General features: G+C 36.2%; 2 protein-coding genes across 2 annotated transcripts; one reads left to right on the top strand and one right to left on the bottom strand.

Moving 5' to 3' along the window:
• Positions 1-384: 384 nt before the first annotated feature.
• On the bottom strand, positions 385-6,661 carry vtnb (vitronectin b). The gene is made up of 9 exons (XM_043221355.1): positions 6,501-6,661; positions 6,289-6,408; positions 4,203-4,427; positions 3,985-4,124; positions 3,266-3,422; positions 2,732-2,881; positions 2,421-2,652; positions 2,181-2,338; positions 385-772 (listed from the first exon to the last, which is right to left on the bottom strand). Exons 1-9 carry the CDS (start codon positions 6,637-6,639, stop codon positions 651-653), a joined length of 1,443 nt encoding a protein of 480 aa, XP_043077290.1. The 5' UTR covers positions 6,640-6,661; the 3' UTR covers positions 385-650.
• A 4,853-nt stretch (positions 6,662-11,514) lies between these two features.
• slc13a2 (solute carrier family 13 member 2) lies at positions 11,515-18,282 on the top strand. The gene is made up of 12 exons (XM_043221634.1): positions 11,515-11,689; positions 13,023-13,151; positions 14,069-14,205; positions 14,298-14,530; positions 15,032-15,215; positions 15,323-15,445; positions 15,532-15,741; positions 15,837-15,967; positions 16,059-16,198; positions 17,022-17,183; positions 17,305-17,442; positions 17,586-18,282. Exons 1-12 carry the CDS (start codon positions 11,588-11,590, stop codon positions 17,721-17,723), a joined length of 1,827 nt encoding a protein of 608 aa, XP_043077569.1. The 5' UTR covers positions 11,515-11,587; the 3' UTR covers positions 17,724-18,282.
• The last annotated feature ends 90 nt before the right edge of the window (positions 18,283-18,372 follow it).

Genomic DNA, 18,372 nt, shown 5'->3' with positions numbered 1-18,372 from the left:
CATCCCTCATTAAATAATAATATAACATAATAATATAAATTAAATAAAACATATACCATTATTCCGCTTATATTCAGTTTGCATCTCTGTAAATTTGTTTCATACATAAGATTATATGTTACACTTTTTAAATTATTCATTTATTATATATTAATTTATTGTAGACTAAACAACAAATTCTGCAAAATATCACACACTGAGATTTTTGAATGAAGATTGGAAAAAATATTTTAGAAGCTTTTTTAACCAAATATTTCTTATTATAAATTGCTGACCAGCATGCTTAACCAGATATTCATCTTACTGATTTTTTTACAATACTGATATATGTTTTATAAGTTAAATGTTTTGCAAATATCAAAACATGACAAATTAAGAAAATAATTTAATACTGCACGTATTACATATTTTATTATTCAGTATTTTCATAACAACAGTTCATAAGATTAACTGAGATCATTATATCGTATTGTATAATAAGGTCATTTATAGTAATGCATGCAAGACTATTGTAATGTAACACATCAGGAATACTTCGAACTATAATATTATTAGTATAGATTCATTTTCGTAAATGGCATCTAATTAAGCAATAACATTATCAATAAAAAAAACCTTTATAATCAACTCAAATATGGAATCCTTGTTTCTTATCTTTTTTCTGACAGGTCCTTTTCTTTACATCCCAGCCAATACTTGCCAATGGATCTTGGGTAAGGAGGGTTTACGTAGTCAATCCGTTTAGTCTGCAGGTCCACCCTGTAATATTTATCTAGTGGGGAAATAACGCAATATTAATACGAATATTAAAATAATACAAAACCAATGTTTTATTAACATAAAACCGACACATTAAAGTTAAAGAATGTTTATAAAAGGCTGCATTTATTTGATCAAAAATACTTTCAAATAGTAATACTGTGAAATGTTACTGGACATCCGGTCTTCACTTAAATATAACTTCCTCATATCAGGACACAGGTTCCTAAGAGGTTAATTACTGTTTTATTCAAAAATAAATAGTCTTGGTGCTCAAGAGACATTTGCTATTATTATCAGTGTTTTTTATTATCATTCTGTGCTGTTAAATATTTTGTGGATCAATTTAATTCAATTTTATGATCCTTTCATGAATAGAACCATCAAAAGAACAGCATTTGTTTATAAAATAATAAAAGTATTAATATTTTGAAAAAAAAAAAAGTTTTAACAAGTTTGAATTGGAACTCTACACTTCGTTCCCTAGAGGGCACTTTTTGGGGAATGTCTTTGCCGTGTCCAGTGTCTAAACCAGGTGTAGGCAACTTTGGGCCTGTAGAGTCAATGTCCTGCAGAGTTTAGCTCCAACCCTACTGTCACACTGTAGTAGTATGTAGTATGCAGCTGCGAATATGGACAGAGTGCAGGGTATGACGGCGCGAGTTGTGTTTTCCTTCAACCACAATGTGAACAATTGAAATTTATGTCAAAAACGTAAAAGAGCTAAAACTAAACACAAAACATAAACTAATATAAAATTTGCGAATTTTCATTTTTGAGAAAAAGTCACAGCGTGAAGAGAGAAAGTTTACGCCGTGGCCAAACTGGCAGTCACGTGTCTGTCGCAGGTCAGAGTTCACCAAACTTGAACTTTGGAAAGCAGCGGCATGCGCAACTTTGCCCCAGAAGCTTGGGTTTCCGGTCCGTCTCTTTCACATGAGTATAAACGGAAGTCAATGGAGCAAAAAGTGCAGTGTGACAGTACCTTTAGTAATCCTAAAGACCTTGATTAGCTTGTTCAGGTGTGTTTGATTAAGGTCAAAGTGAAATTCTGCAAGACACTGGCACTCCAGGACTGATGTTGCCTACCTCTGGTCTGAACACAACAATGAACTTTTCAATGAACAGGCAGCAGCCTACGACAATCACAACAGGTGCGCATTTAGAGAAGAAAAAAGAAACACCCACAACTTTCTACTTTCAGGACCTTGGTAGAAATGTAGTGGAGTAAAAAGTACGGTATTTGTGTTTTAAATGTAGTGAAGTTAAAGTCATAAGTTTCCAGAAAAAATAAAACTCAAGTAAAGCACAGATACTCAAAAACTTCATTACTGTCCACCTCTGGACAAGAACAGTTTTGAACACAGATTATTTTAAATGGTTTATCTTAAAAGGAGAATCATTATCTTTGTTTGAAGTACCTTTCTTAAAGAAGTAGACATTCTGCACAGGTGTGGCCTTTTCTTGGACAAGCTCCACATCTGTGTAGTCATCCAGGTCATAGCTCATGTCAAACCAAAATGGACGTCTTCCACGGCCCTTTCTTTGGTTTCTACCACGCTTTTCTGCTCCATAATACCTACATAACAAATATTTATTCATGCAGTATAATCTATACATATACTATACATACACAAGGTATACATGTCCTCTCAACAAACCTTTCCTCATAGTCTAACCCAAAGTCTTCCCAGAACAGCGAGCGGCTCACTCTGGCCCCTTGACGCCTGTTCTTCTTTCTCCGTCCGGTTCGGCCCCTGCTCAGGCTTGTTGCTGGAGACGGTGAAGGACCAGGGCTGATATACAGTCGGCCAACCATTGCTGCATCTATGGGAGGTTTGATTCCAATCCAGTCTTTCGAAATGAAACGCGGCCCTTTGTGATGCCCGTTAACTGGGTGGACAGGAAATAACTCAGCAAACCAGACATTTACTGAAACCTCTGATTAAACAGCAAATGCATACACACTTACTGCCTTGGAAGAGCATAGAAAACACATTATCCAAGTCACAGTACAGGTCTGTGTAATGTGTGAAGGCAACAGAGGGTGAGGATTTGGTCATGCGGTCACATTCTTCATGGGAAGGCTGGTGTTTGAACTCATATTGGTAGTATTGGTCCCCTGTGGGAACAAAGGAAGCATTAAATATTGAATACAGTTATGCATAACCGTATTTTTAACCTATAGAGTGCTGTGGATGTATGTTTAGTCCAACCCCACAGTTAGTATCACCCCAATTCCCTCAAAAACTCTCTTTAACCAACAAAAGGTGATCGCTGTACTCCTATTTAGCCACTTGTTGGAAAAATGAAACTTGAGTAAAACTTGAAAATATCTTGAGCTTGTGTTAACCACACACCTTATTCCAGATTTTGACCTAAAAACCCGTTCAAAAAAACCTATTGACCTCAGGACAGTTGTGCTAAAGTGCTAAAATGCTAACTTTCTGATTTTGGCCTACGAAAATACATAATTCTTGCAGAAATCAGTTTTGAGCATTATTACCTTTAAAAAAATACACCTTTTCCCTTCCATGATGGCCCGGAGCTGGGATTGCAAATGCAGCATCAATATCATCTGGAATCTTCTCAAAGCCCACAGATATAGCTCTTGGATAATCTTCATCCAAGACATCACCATCAAAACGCCAATACTTGTTACCCTGTGATTCAGCATGCAGTGAAATATCATTAGAAATAAGGGTTAAACAAGGTTAAAAGTAATGCTATATATATCATGAGCTATTAATGTCTTATGGGTGAGAAAGGCTAAGAAATTAATGACAGAATTTTCATTTTTGAGTAAACTACATCTTTTTATTATTTTATTTTTTTTTTTTCAAAATGTTATCATTAATTGCTTACCCCCATGTTGTTCCAACCTTTAAAAGCTTTGTTCATTTTCGTAAAACAATTTAAAAGAGCCCCTATTATGGTTTTGGGAGTCTCAAACAACAGGTCAAAAAACACCTTAATGTTATTATAATTCATTATTTTTAATAGGTGGACTATTCTGATTATGTCTTTTATACTTTTCTGGAACTTGACTGCTTAATTTTACTTTGCAGTCAGGGACAGTCACAAGCCTCCAAAATATCTTAAATTGTGTTCCGAGGAAGAACAAGCTTTTTTGGTTTTGGAACTAAATGGGGGTAAGTGATTAATGACAAAGTTTCATTTTGGGGTAGAGTAACCCTATAATATTATAACATGATGTAAACAGACCTTGAATATATATGTTTTTCCCTGGCAGTTGATGCGAGTGAAAGCAGCATCAATGGGACCGGAGATGCCCCACACATCCTTGATGAGTTTGGGATACCCAGGCATGACAGTTTTGTCATCTAATTCAAAGACATAGTCCCCTAGAACACAAATGTGCAGCCAGCCTGAGCTTCAACTGAGAAAAAGGCAAAGTAATTCTATTCAGCCTCTAAACTGACCTCTGAATGCATAGATTGAACCATTCTTCAGCTGCATGAAAGCGTCAAAGGTGCGACCGCTACAGGTGACGGCTTCTGGATCAGGCGGAACTGTAGGAGATACAGGAGGGGAACTTGTGGTGGGTCGGAGCGGAGTGGTGGTGGCTGTTACATTTGATTGAACCGTCGGTGACACCGGAGAGGTCAGATCTTCTTCAGGCACGTCAAACATATCACCACGGGCAACTAAGGAAGAAGTTAATTAGTACAGCATTTTCACAATGTCTGGTTCTCTTTCCATTAATAAGACATTAGTTCACTCAAAAAAGAAGGTTTGCTGAAACTCACCTTTTGCTTACTCATCCTCAGTGTATTCAAGATGTAGGTGAGTTTGTTTCTTCATCAAAAAGATTTGGAGTTATTTAACATTACACTTACTCACCAATAAATGCTCTCTAGTTAAAGTGTGCCATAAGAATGACAGACCAAACAACACATAAAAACAATAATTCACACGAAGTGACCCTTCAATATTTGAATCCTTCAGTCTTGTGAAGTGAAAAGCAGTAGGTTAACAAATATTTAAGGCATTTTAACTTTGGCCAAAATGCATATTAAAAGCACTTCCTCCAGTGAAACACTCCATGCCGTGTTGTCCTCTCATATCAAAAAAAAATAAAAAATTACTGACGTATTTGTTTGGAAACTTCAAATTTGTTTTGCCTTAAAAACAGTTCCTGTTCTGTGTACATTTCTCTCCTGATTTATGCGAGACATTTTTTTTCTTAGAGAAAGCAATATATAAGACAGAGAATTTTTTTTGCTTGAAGCAACGGTTTGAAGTTAAAACCATTGTAATGATAGATTTGTTTATTATAGACATACATATTTTTACTTTACAAGCTGTTAATTGATGGACTGGACTATGTTAATTACTTGTGGATTATTGAGGTGTTTTTATTATCTGTTTGTACACTGGTGGCACTCATTTAATGCAGGATCTACTGGGCAAGTGATGTAATTCTAAATTTGTCCAATTTTGAAAGTAAAATTTTAGCTAATTTTCATTTTTGGGTGAACTATTCCTTGTACTGTTTATGTACTTTTTGCCACCAAACTGAATTTCAGACAATTTACCTCAGTTCATTTATTGTTGTTACTTAAAACATTTGTATAGATATTATTGGTTTGCCCTTGTTTTATTTTACCATCGTCACTGATATTTTAGTGTTCCACACTTGTAATTTTCCTCACAACAAACAATTTTGTGGGTAATAAAGTTTTACCAAAGGTTAGTGTACTTATTTACCAAGAGGGTAATTAGTGTCACTGAAGTACAAGCATTAGATAAGAGACATGTGATGTCTGAACAATGAAAAATCAATGTAAATAAATACCAGTGAACAGGATATATTTGTTATGAATCATTCCTAGCCAAGTTATAAATTTAGGGGTGGGGGTGCTTTACTTGAAGAAATGCAGCTGGAACGTCAAGACTCTTTAGGTCAATACTTTTAAACCATCAGAAACCATCTGGATAGCTTTTTGTGCTAATGTCTTTTGTTGTTATTCAGGGTTTATTTCATTCTTTTCTTTCTATTCTTTACTCAGGAATGTGTGTATGTTTAATTGTGTTTTTAAAGTTCACTTCACAGAAGTAAAATCAGGGTAAAGTCCGCAGCGCCTAAAGTGCCCAAAGTTGATGCAAAACCTGTAAACAGGTGTCCCAAACCCTGTCCTTGACCGCCATTGGTCAGACAAAACAGAAAGTCCCTCCCCAAACTTACACCATTGGATGAGCTAGCGTTGCTATGTAAGACTGTTCCAGCTGCTCAAACAAACACAGCGATGTTTTGAGAGCACCACAGTGTTTACACTTGGAAATCATCCCATGAGTGTCACACTCGGATACTAGGATATTAGATTTATATATAAGTAATAAATATACACAGACCCCACATCTATTAGTCAAAAAGTAATTATATTTTGGATGCAATTAATTGTGATTAATCATTTGACAGGACTAATATTAATGTCATAAAAGTGTATATTAAAATCCATCGATAAAAGTTTGACTATTTGAATATACGTTCTTACAAGTTCTTACTTTTTGCTCGACAAGCACTGTCGAAATCCAGACAGCAGCTCCCATAGTACTTGCACATTCTATCGCACTGGCATTTCTTTGTTGGATCAAAGCCTCTCTGACAGCGTCCCGTGCATGATTCTGTGGAAATCGCAAAAAAATAATTTTTTAAAACCCTCAATAAAAACAAGCCAGCCATATAATTATAATAAAGCAGTTTCTGGGACACTTACCCTCTGCTGCGAAACAAGTCGCCAAAATAAGGCACAGTAAAATAACCAATTTCATTTTTGATGGCACATCTGTCAACAGTGAGTGCCTAAAAAGCTCTAGAATAACCAGTGAGAAATAACAACAGGACAGCTCAGACATCTGTGCCGATCGATGGCTCCAAAAGTCAACCGACCCCCTGTTTGTTTAGTCAAAAAAAAAAAAAAATCAATTATTACTACAAAGTTGCTCTGTTACCATTGATCTTCCATGTTAAGATTAATACCTTCCAGTTTATTTAAAGTTAAAAACGTTTAAAAAAAGGATGTAAGCAAATAGGTCTAAAAATATATATGAGTATTTGTATATATAACTGTAATAAGTGGGACTGTGTCAGTGGCCTATATACACTATTGAGCTACTATTGATTTCACTGTCTGAACAGCACAACTCACTGTTTGCATAGAAATGGCTGCTGTTTAGTCTTTACCGTTGTAAATGTCACGAATCTGGTTCACAATCCTCCGTTCACTGACCACAAGATGTCACTCCCACACCACATCGACTCATGCACCACACAACTGTTGTATTTCACTCCGGACTTCAAGTCGAATCATCCATTGCACTGATGACGCACATACACACCTGACTGCACTCATCACACGCTCATCATTCACAAACCTTAAATAACAGTTTTTCCCTATATTCCACACCAGGTATTGTCTAGCGTTAAGCACTCTCTTAGTGTTAGCTACTACTCTACAGAGCCACTCCCTATTTCTTAGGTTTAGTCCTAGTTTGGCACCTCCAGGGGTGTCAGTAGTAGTCACTCTCAGCAGCTCTCGTCCTGCCCTGTCTTGGCTATAGAGGCTCTCTCTGAACTCTTGCCTCATTTCGAATCAGCCACAGAGGTTATTTATAAACTTTTGTCCAGCTCTGAACTAGCCAAAGAGACCATCAATGAATTCTCATCTTTTTCTGAACCAGCCATGGTGGCCTCCCTGTATTATCGCTCTGCCTTGCCCTATTGGATTATATTTGCCGTGGTTTTCTCCTCCTGTCTCTTAATAAAGTCTTGCAATTGGATCCCTGTTACAGTAATGAGACAATTAAGACATATTTAAAACATTTATATACTTTATATAAAAGCCTTGAACTTTAAGTTCCACTACAGAGGCATTTGCATCAAAAGATGTGAAATAGAGTAATATGACAGGTGTGCTGACCAAGGTGCTGAAATCATTTAGAGGTAATAGAACTCCATTAGCTGCTACACTATAAATCTTTTCCTTTGTTGAGTTTTTTTCTTTTTAAATCATTTTTTTGGTAACACTCTGGAACAGGTAACTATGACTTTTCCCTCAATAAATTCTTAATTTGCCGCTTCTTAATAGTAAGGTAGTTGTTAAGTGTTGGTATTGTTGACTTATGATTACAGATGTATAATAAGGTAATGTAAAATAAGGCATCAATACGTGCTTAATTAGCACTAATAAATGGCTAATATTATAGTAATATGCATGCTAATAAGCAACTAATAGGTGTGAATATTAAATTAAAGTGTTACCATTTATTTTATTTTACTGTGCTTATGTTGCATTACTACACAGATATTTAGTACCAATATTATAACGATTTTGTTTATGTTTGTTCTAAAACTTTTACTTTTTAATTTAACAGTGAAAGCATACATTTAGCTGCATACATTTAGTGTCACTATGTACAGAACTTTCTTTTGTGGATGTCAGATGTTTTTGAATAATTTTCTTTCACTTTACATTTTAAATTGTATATAACAAGATTGAGGTTTTAAAATCTCCAGTTAATTTACTTTTAAGCAAGAGATTTTAGGATATTTTTTAGATAAGTGGAAAGAAAATAATTAAAAACATGATCTATTTTTTTTTTATTAAACATGATCTATTTTTGTCTGTAGATTTCAGTTAAACACATACTTTTAAAAGCAGGTAGAGAAAGCATGGTGATATCTATTAGTTCAAATATTTACCCAATTCACCTGCGATGTATTGCGTTAACAGATAAATAGTTGAAAAATATAATTCAGAGTGATGATATAGCTTAAATGCATCGTAGACCAATTGAAACCAATGGAGCAACTTTTTTTGCTTTTGGGAAATGCAGCCCAGGTTCTAGAAAATGAGTGGCTTTTAAATAATCTAGGATAAAATCCACAATAATCCTATTAACAAGTCATTATAATGTCATTGTATTAGCTTTAAACTGAAATGTTACCTTGTCTGTAATAATGTGACTTTAAACTTATCTTAAAGAAGCTTAAATCAAAATGTTCTTGTCTGGAATTTAAGTAAATAATTACTAATTGAACTGGAGTAAACCGGAATCTCAGATAACTCGTATCTCTCTTGTTCCGTGATATTTCCTTTAAGGCCGTAACTTGATGTCCTGCCAAAAGTTATAATTCAGAAATAGCACAAATTGCTTTGTGTAAATCTGATGATGATGTAAAATAAAAGGACTTTGTCCTTTGTTGAGGTCAAAATCCAGAAGTGGGTCACTGAAAAAAGAAATAAAAGTCCAAAATCAGCGACAAGGAAGTTCCTCGTCTATCTTGACTTACTCCATATAGTCACTGTCAAATTAAAGTCCAATTGAATAATTGATATATCACAGAATATGGGAAAATCGGAAATACCTCGGGAGAGCCCTGACACTTGAGCAAATTGCAACAGACCAGATGTCTCTGGTATGAATTACTACCCAAAGCATGTGTACAAATAAGTAAAAAAAACAAAAAAAAAACAAATGGTAAGCTTTCAGGTAAGGCAGGTGCGAGCACAATAGTTCATGACCTTGAGATTATTTCCCAATCGACTGTGTCAGGAAGACTTGGTGTCTGTTACGGCCATAAAGATGACTACAGAGTCCTGCCGCAGCCAAGATCCAGCACCAAAGCTCAATGTACTAAAGAAGATCATCTATAATCATGCAGAACAGCTCCATAAAGCTACTGTTATTATGGCCTTGTAAAGTGAGAGCAGTATCTATATATTCTCGGTGCCCAGACAAGAAAACCTATAGACAAGGAAGAAGAAATGTACAGTAATTTTGACGGTAGCATTTGCACGAATTACATGAAATGTCATACTTGAGCTTTGAAGTATTATTATTAAATATTTAGGAAATGTGAAAGGGTTTCATTGAAAGCCGTCCTTATAAATCGCAGCACATACACTCCAAAGGTTGTGTAAGTGAGATTATGTAACAGGCAAGGGGCTTTATCTCTGAGAAACAGGCTCTATAGACGGTAAAAAAAAGAACAAAGCTTTGGAGAAATATACATGTTGGACCTTTAGCACATATTTACAGGCATAATAGATGAAACAGACTCTTCACAGCGCTCGTCAATGGGCTTTAAAGATGAACAATTGGTAGTACTTGATTTAATTTACAAAGTATGTCCTTAATAATTACAAGCGGAGAGTTCAAAGTCTGTAAAGGTTACTAATTAATGGCGATAAAGGCATAAGTCTGTACCGAACTGAAGATTATCAGGTGTATCACATGCGTGGCTGTTCCTGATGTTCAGCACATCACTCCTGTGGATGAATTAGGGTTTTAAGACTGAATTTTGTATGAAACATTCATTAACCCTTATGGTTTTTTGTCAAAAGTAAAATAAAAGCCATATCGCTCTTGCACAAGGCCATATAAGACTATGACATTTTTAAAGTGAAGTTATAGAACTGTAAAAGTCAAACCCTAAAGGCACAACACATTTTCTATGCAATAAAAAGAAAAGAAAAGGGACAAAAGAAAAGAAAGAAAATGTTGGATAATATTAACATTAAACATTTTTGGATTTTTTTTTTGATAAAACGTTCCTCTTTTAGAAATGTTCCATACATTACCTCTTTGTCATTTATTAACAGAAATACGTAAACTTCTGTTCAAAGGTTTGTCGTAAGCAAGATTTTTAATGTTTTAAAAAGAAGGCTCTTATTGTAATCAAAAATACATCCTCCGCACGATCCTCCAGTCTAACATGCTGATTTGGCGCTCGAGAAACATTTCGTCTTATTATTATACACATATAAAAACATTTTTGCTGCTTAATGTTCTGTTGAAACATTTTGTATTTCTCCTCCGGAATTCTTTGAAGAATATGAAGCATTTATTTTAAATACAATATTATTTTAAATATTCTTTACTTTCAATTGATTTAATGAATGGTAGCATGCGTTAAATGAAATAACACCAAATTGCTTACATTTTCTTCTGAATAAATTTTTTTTTTTCCCCAATAACTAATTATAAGCATCGCTTAACAATTAGCTTTTTGACCATCAACCTACATCCTGCTTTTGACGGCAAAAAAACAACAGCTATTTTTGGGAATCCAGCAGAAATTGCAGGAGAAAAAATCTAAATCTTTGGATTCCGTAGAAATTAAATTCAATACGTAACATCTGTTATAAACAGCAACACTTTCAAGTAAGACTCAATGCGAGCATTCATTTTTATGGAATTATTAGTCTTGATTAATTTTCATTTCTAAATATAGGCAACCGATACATTCTTTGAACAACTGTATAAATGAACACAAAATAATTCATGAACATGTGACTTAACAATAGTAACTAGCTTACTTATAAATATACAGTAACCTAGCATGCATAAAAAATATTGGTAACGAAATTAATCTATGAAGCGTTACTACAGCAGTGACCAGCTCAATAACAATTAAAATTCATACATTCCAGCACTTTTTCCAAAAAAAAGAAACGTTCTTTACATATTTCTGGCGTGGGCGACAACAGACAATGGCAGTGTGAAAAGTTCATATATGCTTTTAATAAATCCATTAGTCAGTGCTCCAACAATGCAATGAATTGCGGCCTCAGAACAAAAATAACAAAAGGGTTAATCTTTTTTGTTTGCCATCTCTTTTACCCTCCCCTTCCTTCAAACCCCCTATTTACCCTCCCCTTGTTCACACAGTTAATGTTTAATTTTCCTTATGAGACAATACCTATAAACACATTGATCAGGCACGACCTCCTTCGCATGCACTCAAACCATCAGCACTTTGCTGTCCTCTCCATCCGGCACACACCTGACATCTGCAGACATGGCATCGGGTCTACGCTGGCTGTGGGTTAACAGAAACTACTTCATCATCTTCATCACCCCTTTTCTTATACTGCCTCTGCCGCTGGTCGTCCCATCTCCGGTAAGTGCTTTTCTGCTGGAGAAGTATTTCGTGAAAAACACTTTTTGTGCGTTTGGGATGTTATATTAGCCGAAGAAATGAAATAGGAATGTATTTCAATCGTTTTTTGTTTCTATAGTGCTTTTAATAACGCAGATTGTATTTGATCGTGATGGTCCCTTTAACACTTTCTGTTGACTCCAAGTAATGTTGCGCCTTCATATCTACTAAATCTCATTAGAGTGTTAGTATTAGTAGGATTTGGTTAGAATAAGCTGACATGATCTCGCAAATGTCTTCTGTGAGACCATAATAAATAGTTGGCAGCTACGAAGCAGACGGTTTACTAAGCAGCTGGTACTTTATTTACACAGCTTGCAGAGGTCATCCTCAAGTCGCAAAAAAATAAAAAGAAAGTTACTCCAGACCTGGAGACCAGGTTAAAGAGCTTCAGCTGAAAAAACATTGAACGCAACTGACTCAAAAATAAAAATTAACAATCAGACATTTAAGAACCAGAAGTGGTTGAACTATTGAATGCACTTTAATTAAAAGCCCTTATACGCAATAGAATACCGCTCCATGTATTTTTATGCATTTTTCAGGAATTGTAAAGTTTAAGTCTATAACGCCTGTGTCATATGTGATTTGTCATATGTGAAGTTACATTATTAAAATACGGGTGAAAACCCTGTTCTACGCAGTCTTGTACTGTATAGCAAGTAAATGACTTTTAAAAATGTTCACCTTCAGGTGCATGTGTGTCTATGCTATGAAATCTTCATCGATTTTTTAATCAAATATGATACACGTATGTGACTATGTATCACAAAACATTATAAAGCTACATAAAGCTACACTTGAATAAATAATCTTTAGAATGATATGGTTTGTTGGGATAGGGCGATATTTGTCTGAAATACAACTGCGTAAAGTAGATTATTTTTCTCTTTTTCCTGACTTAACGGGGTTAAAGACATTATACTGTTTTTTCTCTACTGATAAAATTCCTCAACCATAAAAGAAAATGCATTAAAAATTGTTTACAGTCATTTATGGTCAAGGGTTACTTTTATCAGCATTCTGAGAGCGATAGATGAGTCTAAATAAATGTTCAAGAGATACAGTAGTGACCCCTGGTACCTTCACCAGATGTAATAGATAGAATCGAAACCCTTATTTTCCTCCTCAAAGATGAAAGGACTGCCATAGATCCGAGATTGCGCCATTGATGTGTTACGCATCTCATTCACATCCAATAATTCTCTTCTATATAAACGTCTCCTATTCCAACTCAAATAGGTGATGTATTGTCACCTATGCATTGTTACCTTGTGACATTATTGCTCTACAGGAGGCAAGATGTGGTTTTGCTATCATCCTGATGGCGCTGTACTGGTGTACAGAGTGCATGCCGCTCGCCGTCACTGCCCTGCTGCCTGTCATCCTCTTCCCAATGATGGGCATCATGGAGTCTGGAAAGGTATCTTACCAAAAAAAAATCCATAATTAGCATTTTTGCATCATAATAAACCCAAACATAATGTACAAAATAACTACTTACATAGCATAAATATGAATATAATTGTTATCATAAAAGAAGATCAAATATTATCATTGTTTCAAGCACTAAGGACACAGCAAATTACAACTGATTGCATTTCTGGAGAGATTTTCCTTCATCATCATGAAATCTCTTTGTTATCTGTAATGATTCAAGAACTTTATGGGCCATTTAAGTTTTTATGAATACCTTGGAACATGTCTTTAAACAGACAGCAATCTGTCTTTTATACTCCTTATCTTTAAGAAGAACTGATTGATTTAGACATTCAGGCTAATGAGCCGGTCCATAACTGCACCGTTTACCATATCCCATAGTGCAACGCTCTCAGCTTGACTGTTTTTTGTTGTTGTTGTTGTTTTTTAATTGTTCTAATTTTTACATTTTTGAAAATGTGTTTTTTTTAATTTTTGAAAACGTGTTAGCAATTTAAAAAATGCTCGATGAAACAACGTTATTTTTAGTAATAGAGTGGAATAACTTTTTATTACCGAAATGTTTACCGTTGCATAATGCATTTTCATATGCAATTTGGAAAAAAACAGCAGCTAGTATGGCATATATGACAGCTATGGACATGTGATACTAAAAAAATATGAGAAATAAAAAAAAAAATAGAAATAAAACTGTTAAAATAGTTGTCTTATTATTTGAAGTACAAATGCTTTGCGGCTGAATTAAATATGTTGCTAATTTTTGAGAGAGAAAAAAAAAATGTCCCCATTAACATGATAGCAGCTTTTTACTACGTGCTGTGAAAGGTAAGCTAGTATTGTATTTTAAACCGAAGCCATATTGAGCAGAGCTAAATGTGTAAATGTTACTTTGTCTTTCAGGTGTGTGTCGAGTATCTAAAGGACACCAACATGCTGTTTATTGGGGGTTTGCTGGTGGCTATAGCTGTTGAACACTGGAATCTCCATAAGCGCATCGCTCTGAGTGTCCTCCTAATAGTTGGAGTTCGGCCCGCTTTGTAAGATCACACACGCACACTGAAACAGTATAGCTTACTTTATTTCTGTTTCACACTCACCTGTTGTGTTTTATGGATGGTAACTTCTGCAGGCTGATGATGGGGTTCATGATCGTGACCGCGTTCCTCTCCATGTGGATCAGCAACACGGCCACCACAGCCATGATGCTGCCCATCTCTCAAGCTGTTCTTGAACAGCTCAGCGCCACAGAGGCAGACTCTGATGAGAAAGAGATTAGGCAAGGCCAAGATAACCATGCGTTTGAGCTGGCCGAGGTCAACATCAAACAGGCTTTAGACAGTGTCACTGGAGACAAACCCAACTGTAAGCCTGATATGTTGACACTTGTAAAACCTTTTCATTATTTTGCAGCAAATACGTTAATTTGTGGACGCTGAATATTATATGGTTAATTAATATATGGTTAATGTAGCAAAACTGTGGTTAATTTGTGGTTACCATGGTTTAACTTTAGTAGCCAATGTATTTTAGATTTGTAGTAAAACCATGGTTCATTTTTACAAGGGCATATGGCATTTAAAATAATTTAGGTCTATGCTTTCTTGTCTTATAAAGCTTTGAACATGTTTTAAAAATTCCCATAGAATTGAACATTTTGTTGATTCATTCAAAGAATGAAGCAATTGGTTCCAATGATTTGGAGTCTGAAAAAAATTACGTTGGCTGTAATGGATAAATAATATGCAAAACGGCGCAAAGCTTAAATGAGAGAGTGGATTGAATGTTGACCAATCAGAATCAGTGGTAATGGCCTAAAGCATAATCTTATAAACATACATCCTGCTTTATATATTGACAACCCAGGCAACCCAGACATGGAGGCGGGAATCAATGCACTCTCTGAACGCAAGAGGAGAGAACGGGAAGCAAAGTACCTTCGTCTCTTTAAAGGAATGAGTCTATCCGTGTGTTACTCCGCCAGCATCGGAGGAACAGCCACCCTAACGGGCACCACACCAAACCTTATTCTCAAGGGCCAGATGGATGAGTATGTCTGTCAATCAATTAAGCCTAGATGAAATAATAACACTAATACCTTTTGATGTGTGTGTGTTCTGGCCAGGTCTCTCACACATATTTTTGCACATTTTGCAGCATTTTTCCGGATAACAATGATGTGATCAACTTTGCCAGTTGGTTCGGTTTTGCCTTTCCTAACATGGTGCTGATGCTTGCTCTCTCCTGGCTTTGGCTGCAGTTCATGTACTTGGGATTCAAGTAAGTAACTTGCATGCTTTACGTTAAATTAGTGCGTCGGCGTTATTAATCCGATTAGTTCAATTTGAGTTGATTTTGTTTCTCAGCTTTAAAAAAACCTTTGGCTGCGGTTCGAAAAACGAGGGAGACAGAGACGCTTACAGAGTGATGAAGAACGAATACAAGAAGCTGGGAAAGATGTCTTTTGCTGAGGGTGCTGTGCTTGTCATCTTTGTGATCCTGGTGATCCTGTGGTTCACACGAGAACCAGGGTTCATGCCAGGCTGGGCTACTGAGCTCTTTAACCAAAATGGACAGTGAGTAAACACTAAGTAAAAACTTAGTTCTCATAAAAAAAAAAAAAAAAAAAGTTATTTTCTTTGCGTATTCATTTCTGCTTTTCTCTGCAAAGATTTGTCACCGATGGAACTGTGGCCATTTTCATGTCGACCCTGTTCTTCGTCATTCCATCTCAGCTAGACTTTTCATGTTTAGGCAGATCTAATGATAACCACGACGAAGAAGCTGAGGAGGTGGAGGAAGGTACGACGACGCCGCAGTCAGAGTATTTGAACAGAACACTGTGCAGTAATTTCAAACTAGGTCTTAAACCAGATCTATCTGTTTTATAAAGGAGAAAAACAGAAGAATGAGAAAAAGAAGAAGCTGAAGGGCACTCCTACTCTTCTAAACTGGAAGGTGGTACATGAGCGTATGCCCTGGAACATCGTTCTGCTCTTGGGCGGAGGTTTTGCCTTGGCAAAAGGAAGTGAGGTAAGATAACTTAAAGCGGACATGAAATCCCACATGAAATCCCACATGAAATCCCACTTTCAAGTGCTATAACTTACCTTTACAGACATAATCAACTTTTTAACATAAATGTGTGTATTTGACAGTTTAAATGCAATAAGACATGAAAGAGAAAAAAGAGTTTAGTACTCAGATGCCGTCTGTGCTTCTGATGCGTGCGCTCAGAAAACTCTTATAATGCTTGATTTGAGCCGATAGACACGGTAATTGAGAACAAACAGCTGTTTTTAGCAGGTTATCCGAGGAAAGGAATCTGTTCTGGAAAAAAGTGGCAGGGAGCAGCAACTCATTTGCATTTAAAGAGACATGCGCAAAAAATAGGCATATTAAAACGATCTATAATAAATGGTCTTAGGAAAAAGGGGCATAATAGATCTCCTTTAAGTTATATTAATATAATCTGATGTACTTTAGATGCTTAAAAACGCTATAATTAGTGCTGTCAAACGATTGTGATTAATCGCATCATAAGTAAAAAAGGTTTTTTTACATATTAGTGAACAGTTCGTATTTATTATGTATTCATAAAGACACACGTACAGTATATAGTTTAAATCTTTGATATCAATATGACTTATATTGCATTTGAAATATAGTATATAAGCGTAACGTTTTTCTTATATAAAAATATATTCATGCACGCGTGTGTACTTCTATATACATAATAAATATACACAGCACACACATATATCATGTAAACAAACACTCTTAATTTTACGATTAATCATTCGACAGCACTAAATATAACATAATATAATATAATCATGATGTTTGTTTTGCGCAGGCATCCGGACTGTCAAAATGGCTGGGCCAAAGTCTGGCCCCGCTGAAAAGCATCCCACCTTTCGCCATCTCTCTGATACTGTGTTTCCTGGTGGGAACATTCACAGAGTGCTCCAGCAACACAGCCACCACCACACTGTTCCTGCCCATCCTGGCCTCTATGGCGAGTACACAGCATACAGAGCCTGAAGCAGCCCAACACACACATTCTATGTCGCTGCGTTTTTCACAAATGCAGCTCGCTAAGCGTGAAATGGCTAATAATATGTCGCTTCTATGTGCAGGCCACAACCATCGAGCTCCATCCCCTCTATGTGATGCTGCCCTGCACCATCAGCGCGTCGCTGGCTTTCATGCTTCCCGTGGCCACTCCACCCAACGCCATCGCTTTCTCCTACGGCAACCTCAAAGTCTTGGATATGGTATGGCTGAACACATTTTACACGAGCCTTTGATGTTCCGGCGGAAGTTGAATAACTGGGAGTTAAACGTCGAAATACATTTCTGAGCCACCGTTTGTAGAAAAAGAGAATCGTGGATAATTGCATTTTCTTTTTGTTCGCAGGCGAAGGCAGGCTTTATTCTCAACATCATCGGCATTCTGTCAATCAACCTCGGCATCAACACATGGGGATCGGCCATGTTCAATCTAGGAACCTTTCCCTCGTGGGCCAACGCCACAAATGCCACAATTACACCATGAACGGCTTCACGTCTAGTTCTTTGGTTCCACGAGAACGCTAAAGGGAGAGAGGGGGGAAAAAAGAAGCTAATCCGAAAAAAAATAACCACCTCTTTAAATGGACAAAAGGGTCACGGTATGCAGAGCATGTAGCGTCCATCCCTTCATCGATGCCCTTTGAAGCAAAATCAGTTTTTCCTCAAACCTTTAGACAGCGTCTTTTCAAGAACTATGCACAGGGCTGGTAAGGATTCATAGCCTTCATTTAGTGTTGAAATTCTAGTTTGAGGACTTTGTAAACGTGCGTTGGCTTCCATGTAGCACTTTTCATACCCCAGCGTGGGTAAAAGGTTTTGTGGTCTTCCGTTTGTGTTGGTTCACGAAATTAAATTAATTTATAGGGTTTGTACAAGACCTTTTATATTTTAGATCCCTTTTTGGATCGCAGTCTATTTAATAAATTTTAATACACTGCTGAATCATAAAATCTGAATCTGTTGTGTTGAACTTGTAGGTGAAAGTCACAGCATTTTTTTTTTTTAAATATGTGCCTTTTCTCAAATAAAATTAATTTTGTGAAGTTTTGTGAGACATTTCATTTTACAGGAGCATAGTTGGGAATTGATTTCAGGTAATAATTTCATAAAACGTCATTGAGGTTACTGAAGAA

This window comes from Puntigrus tetrazona, chromosome 21, assembly GCF_018831695.1.
Source record: "Puntigrus tetrazona isolate hp1 chromosome 21, ASM1883169v1, whole genome shotgun sequence".
In the NCBI taxonomy this organism is placed as follows: Eukaryota; Metazoa; Chordata; class Actinopteri; order Cypriniformes; family Cyprinidae; genus Puntigrus; species Puntigrus tetrazona.
Note: the sequence above shows the minus strand (reverse complement) of the source record. Positions and strands in the feature narration are given on the sequence as shown.

Excerpts from the sequence above, each read along its gene's own strand:
- vtnb (XM_043221355.1), bottom strand. The coding sequence starts at position 6,639 with ATGTCTGAGCTGTCCTGTTGTTATTTCTCACTGGTTATTCTAGAGCTT. Across the intron at positions 4,428-6,288 it reads CAGTGCTTGTCGAGCAAAAA|TTGCCCGTGGTGATATGTTT; the intron begins GTAAGAACTTGT and ends CTTCTTCCTTAG. Across the intron at positions 773-2,180 it reads TGTCTACTTCTTTAAGAAAG|ATAAATATTACAGGGTGGAC; the intron begins GTACTTCAAACA and ends TTTCCCCACTAG.
- slc13a2 (XM_043221634.1), top strand. The coding sequence starts at position 11,588 with ATGGCATCGGGTCTACGCTGGCTGTGGGTTAACAGAAACTACTTCATC. Across the intron at positions 15,968-16,058 it reads AGCTGAGGAGGTGGAGGAAG|GAGAAAAACAGAAGAATGAG; the intron begins GTACGACGACGC and ends TGTTTTATAAAG. Across the intron at positions 17,184-17,304 it reads TGCCCATCCTGGCCTCTATG|GCCACAACCATCGAGCTCCA; the intron begins GCGAGTACACAG and ends TTCTATGTGCAG.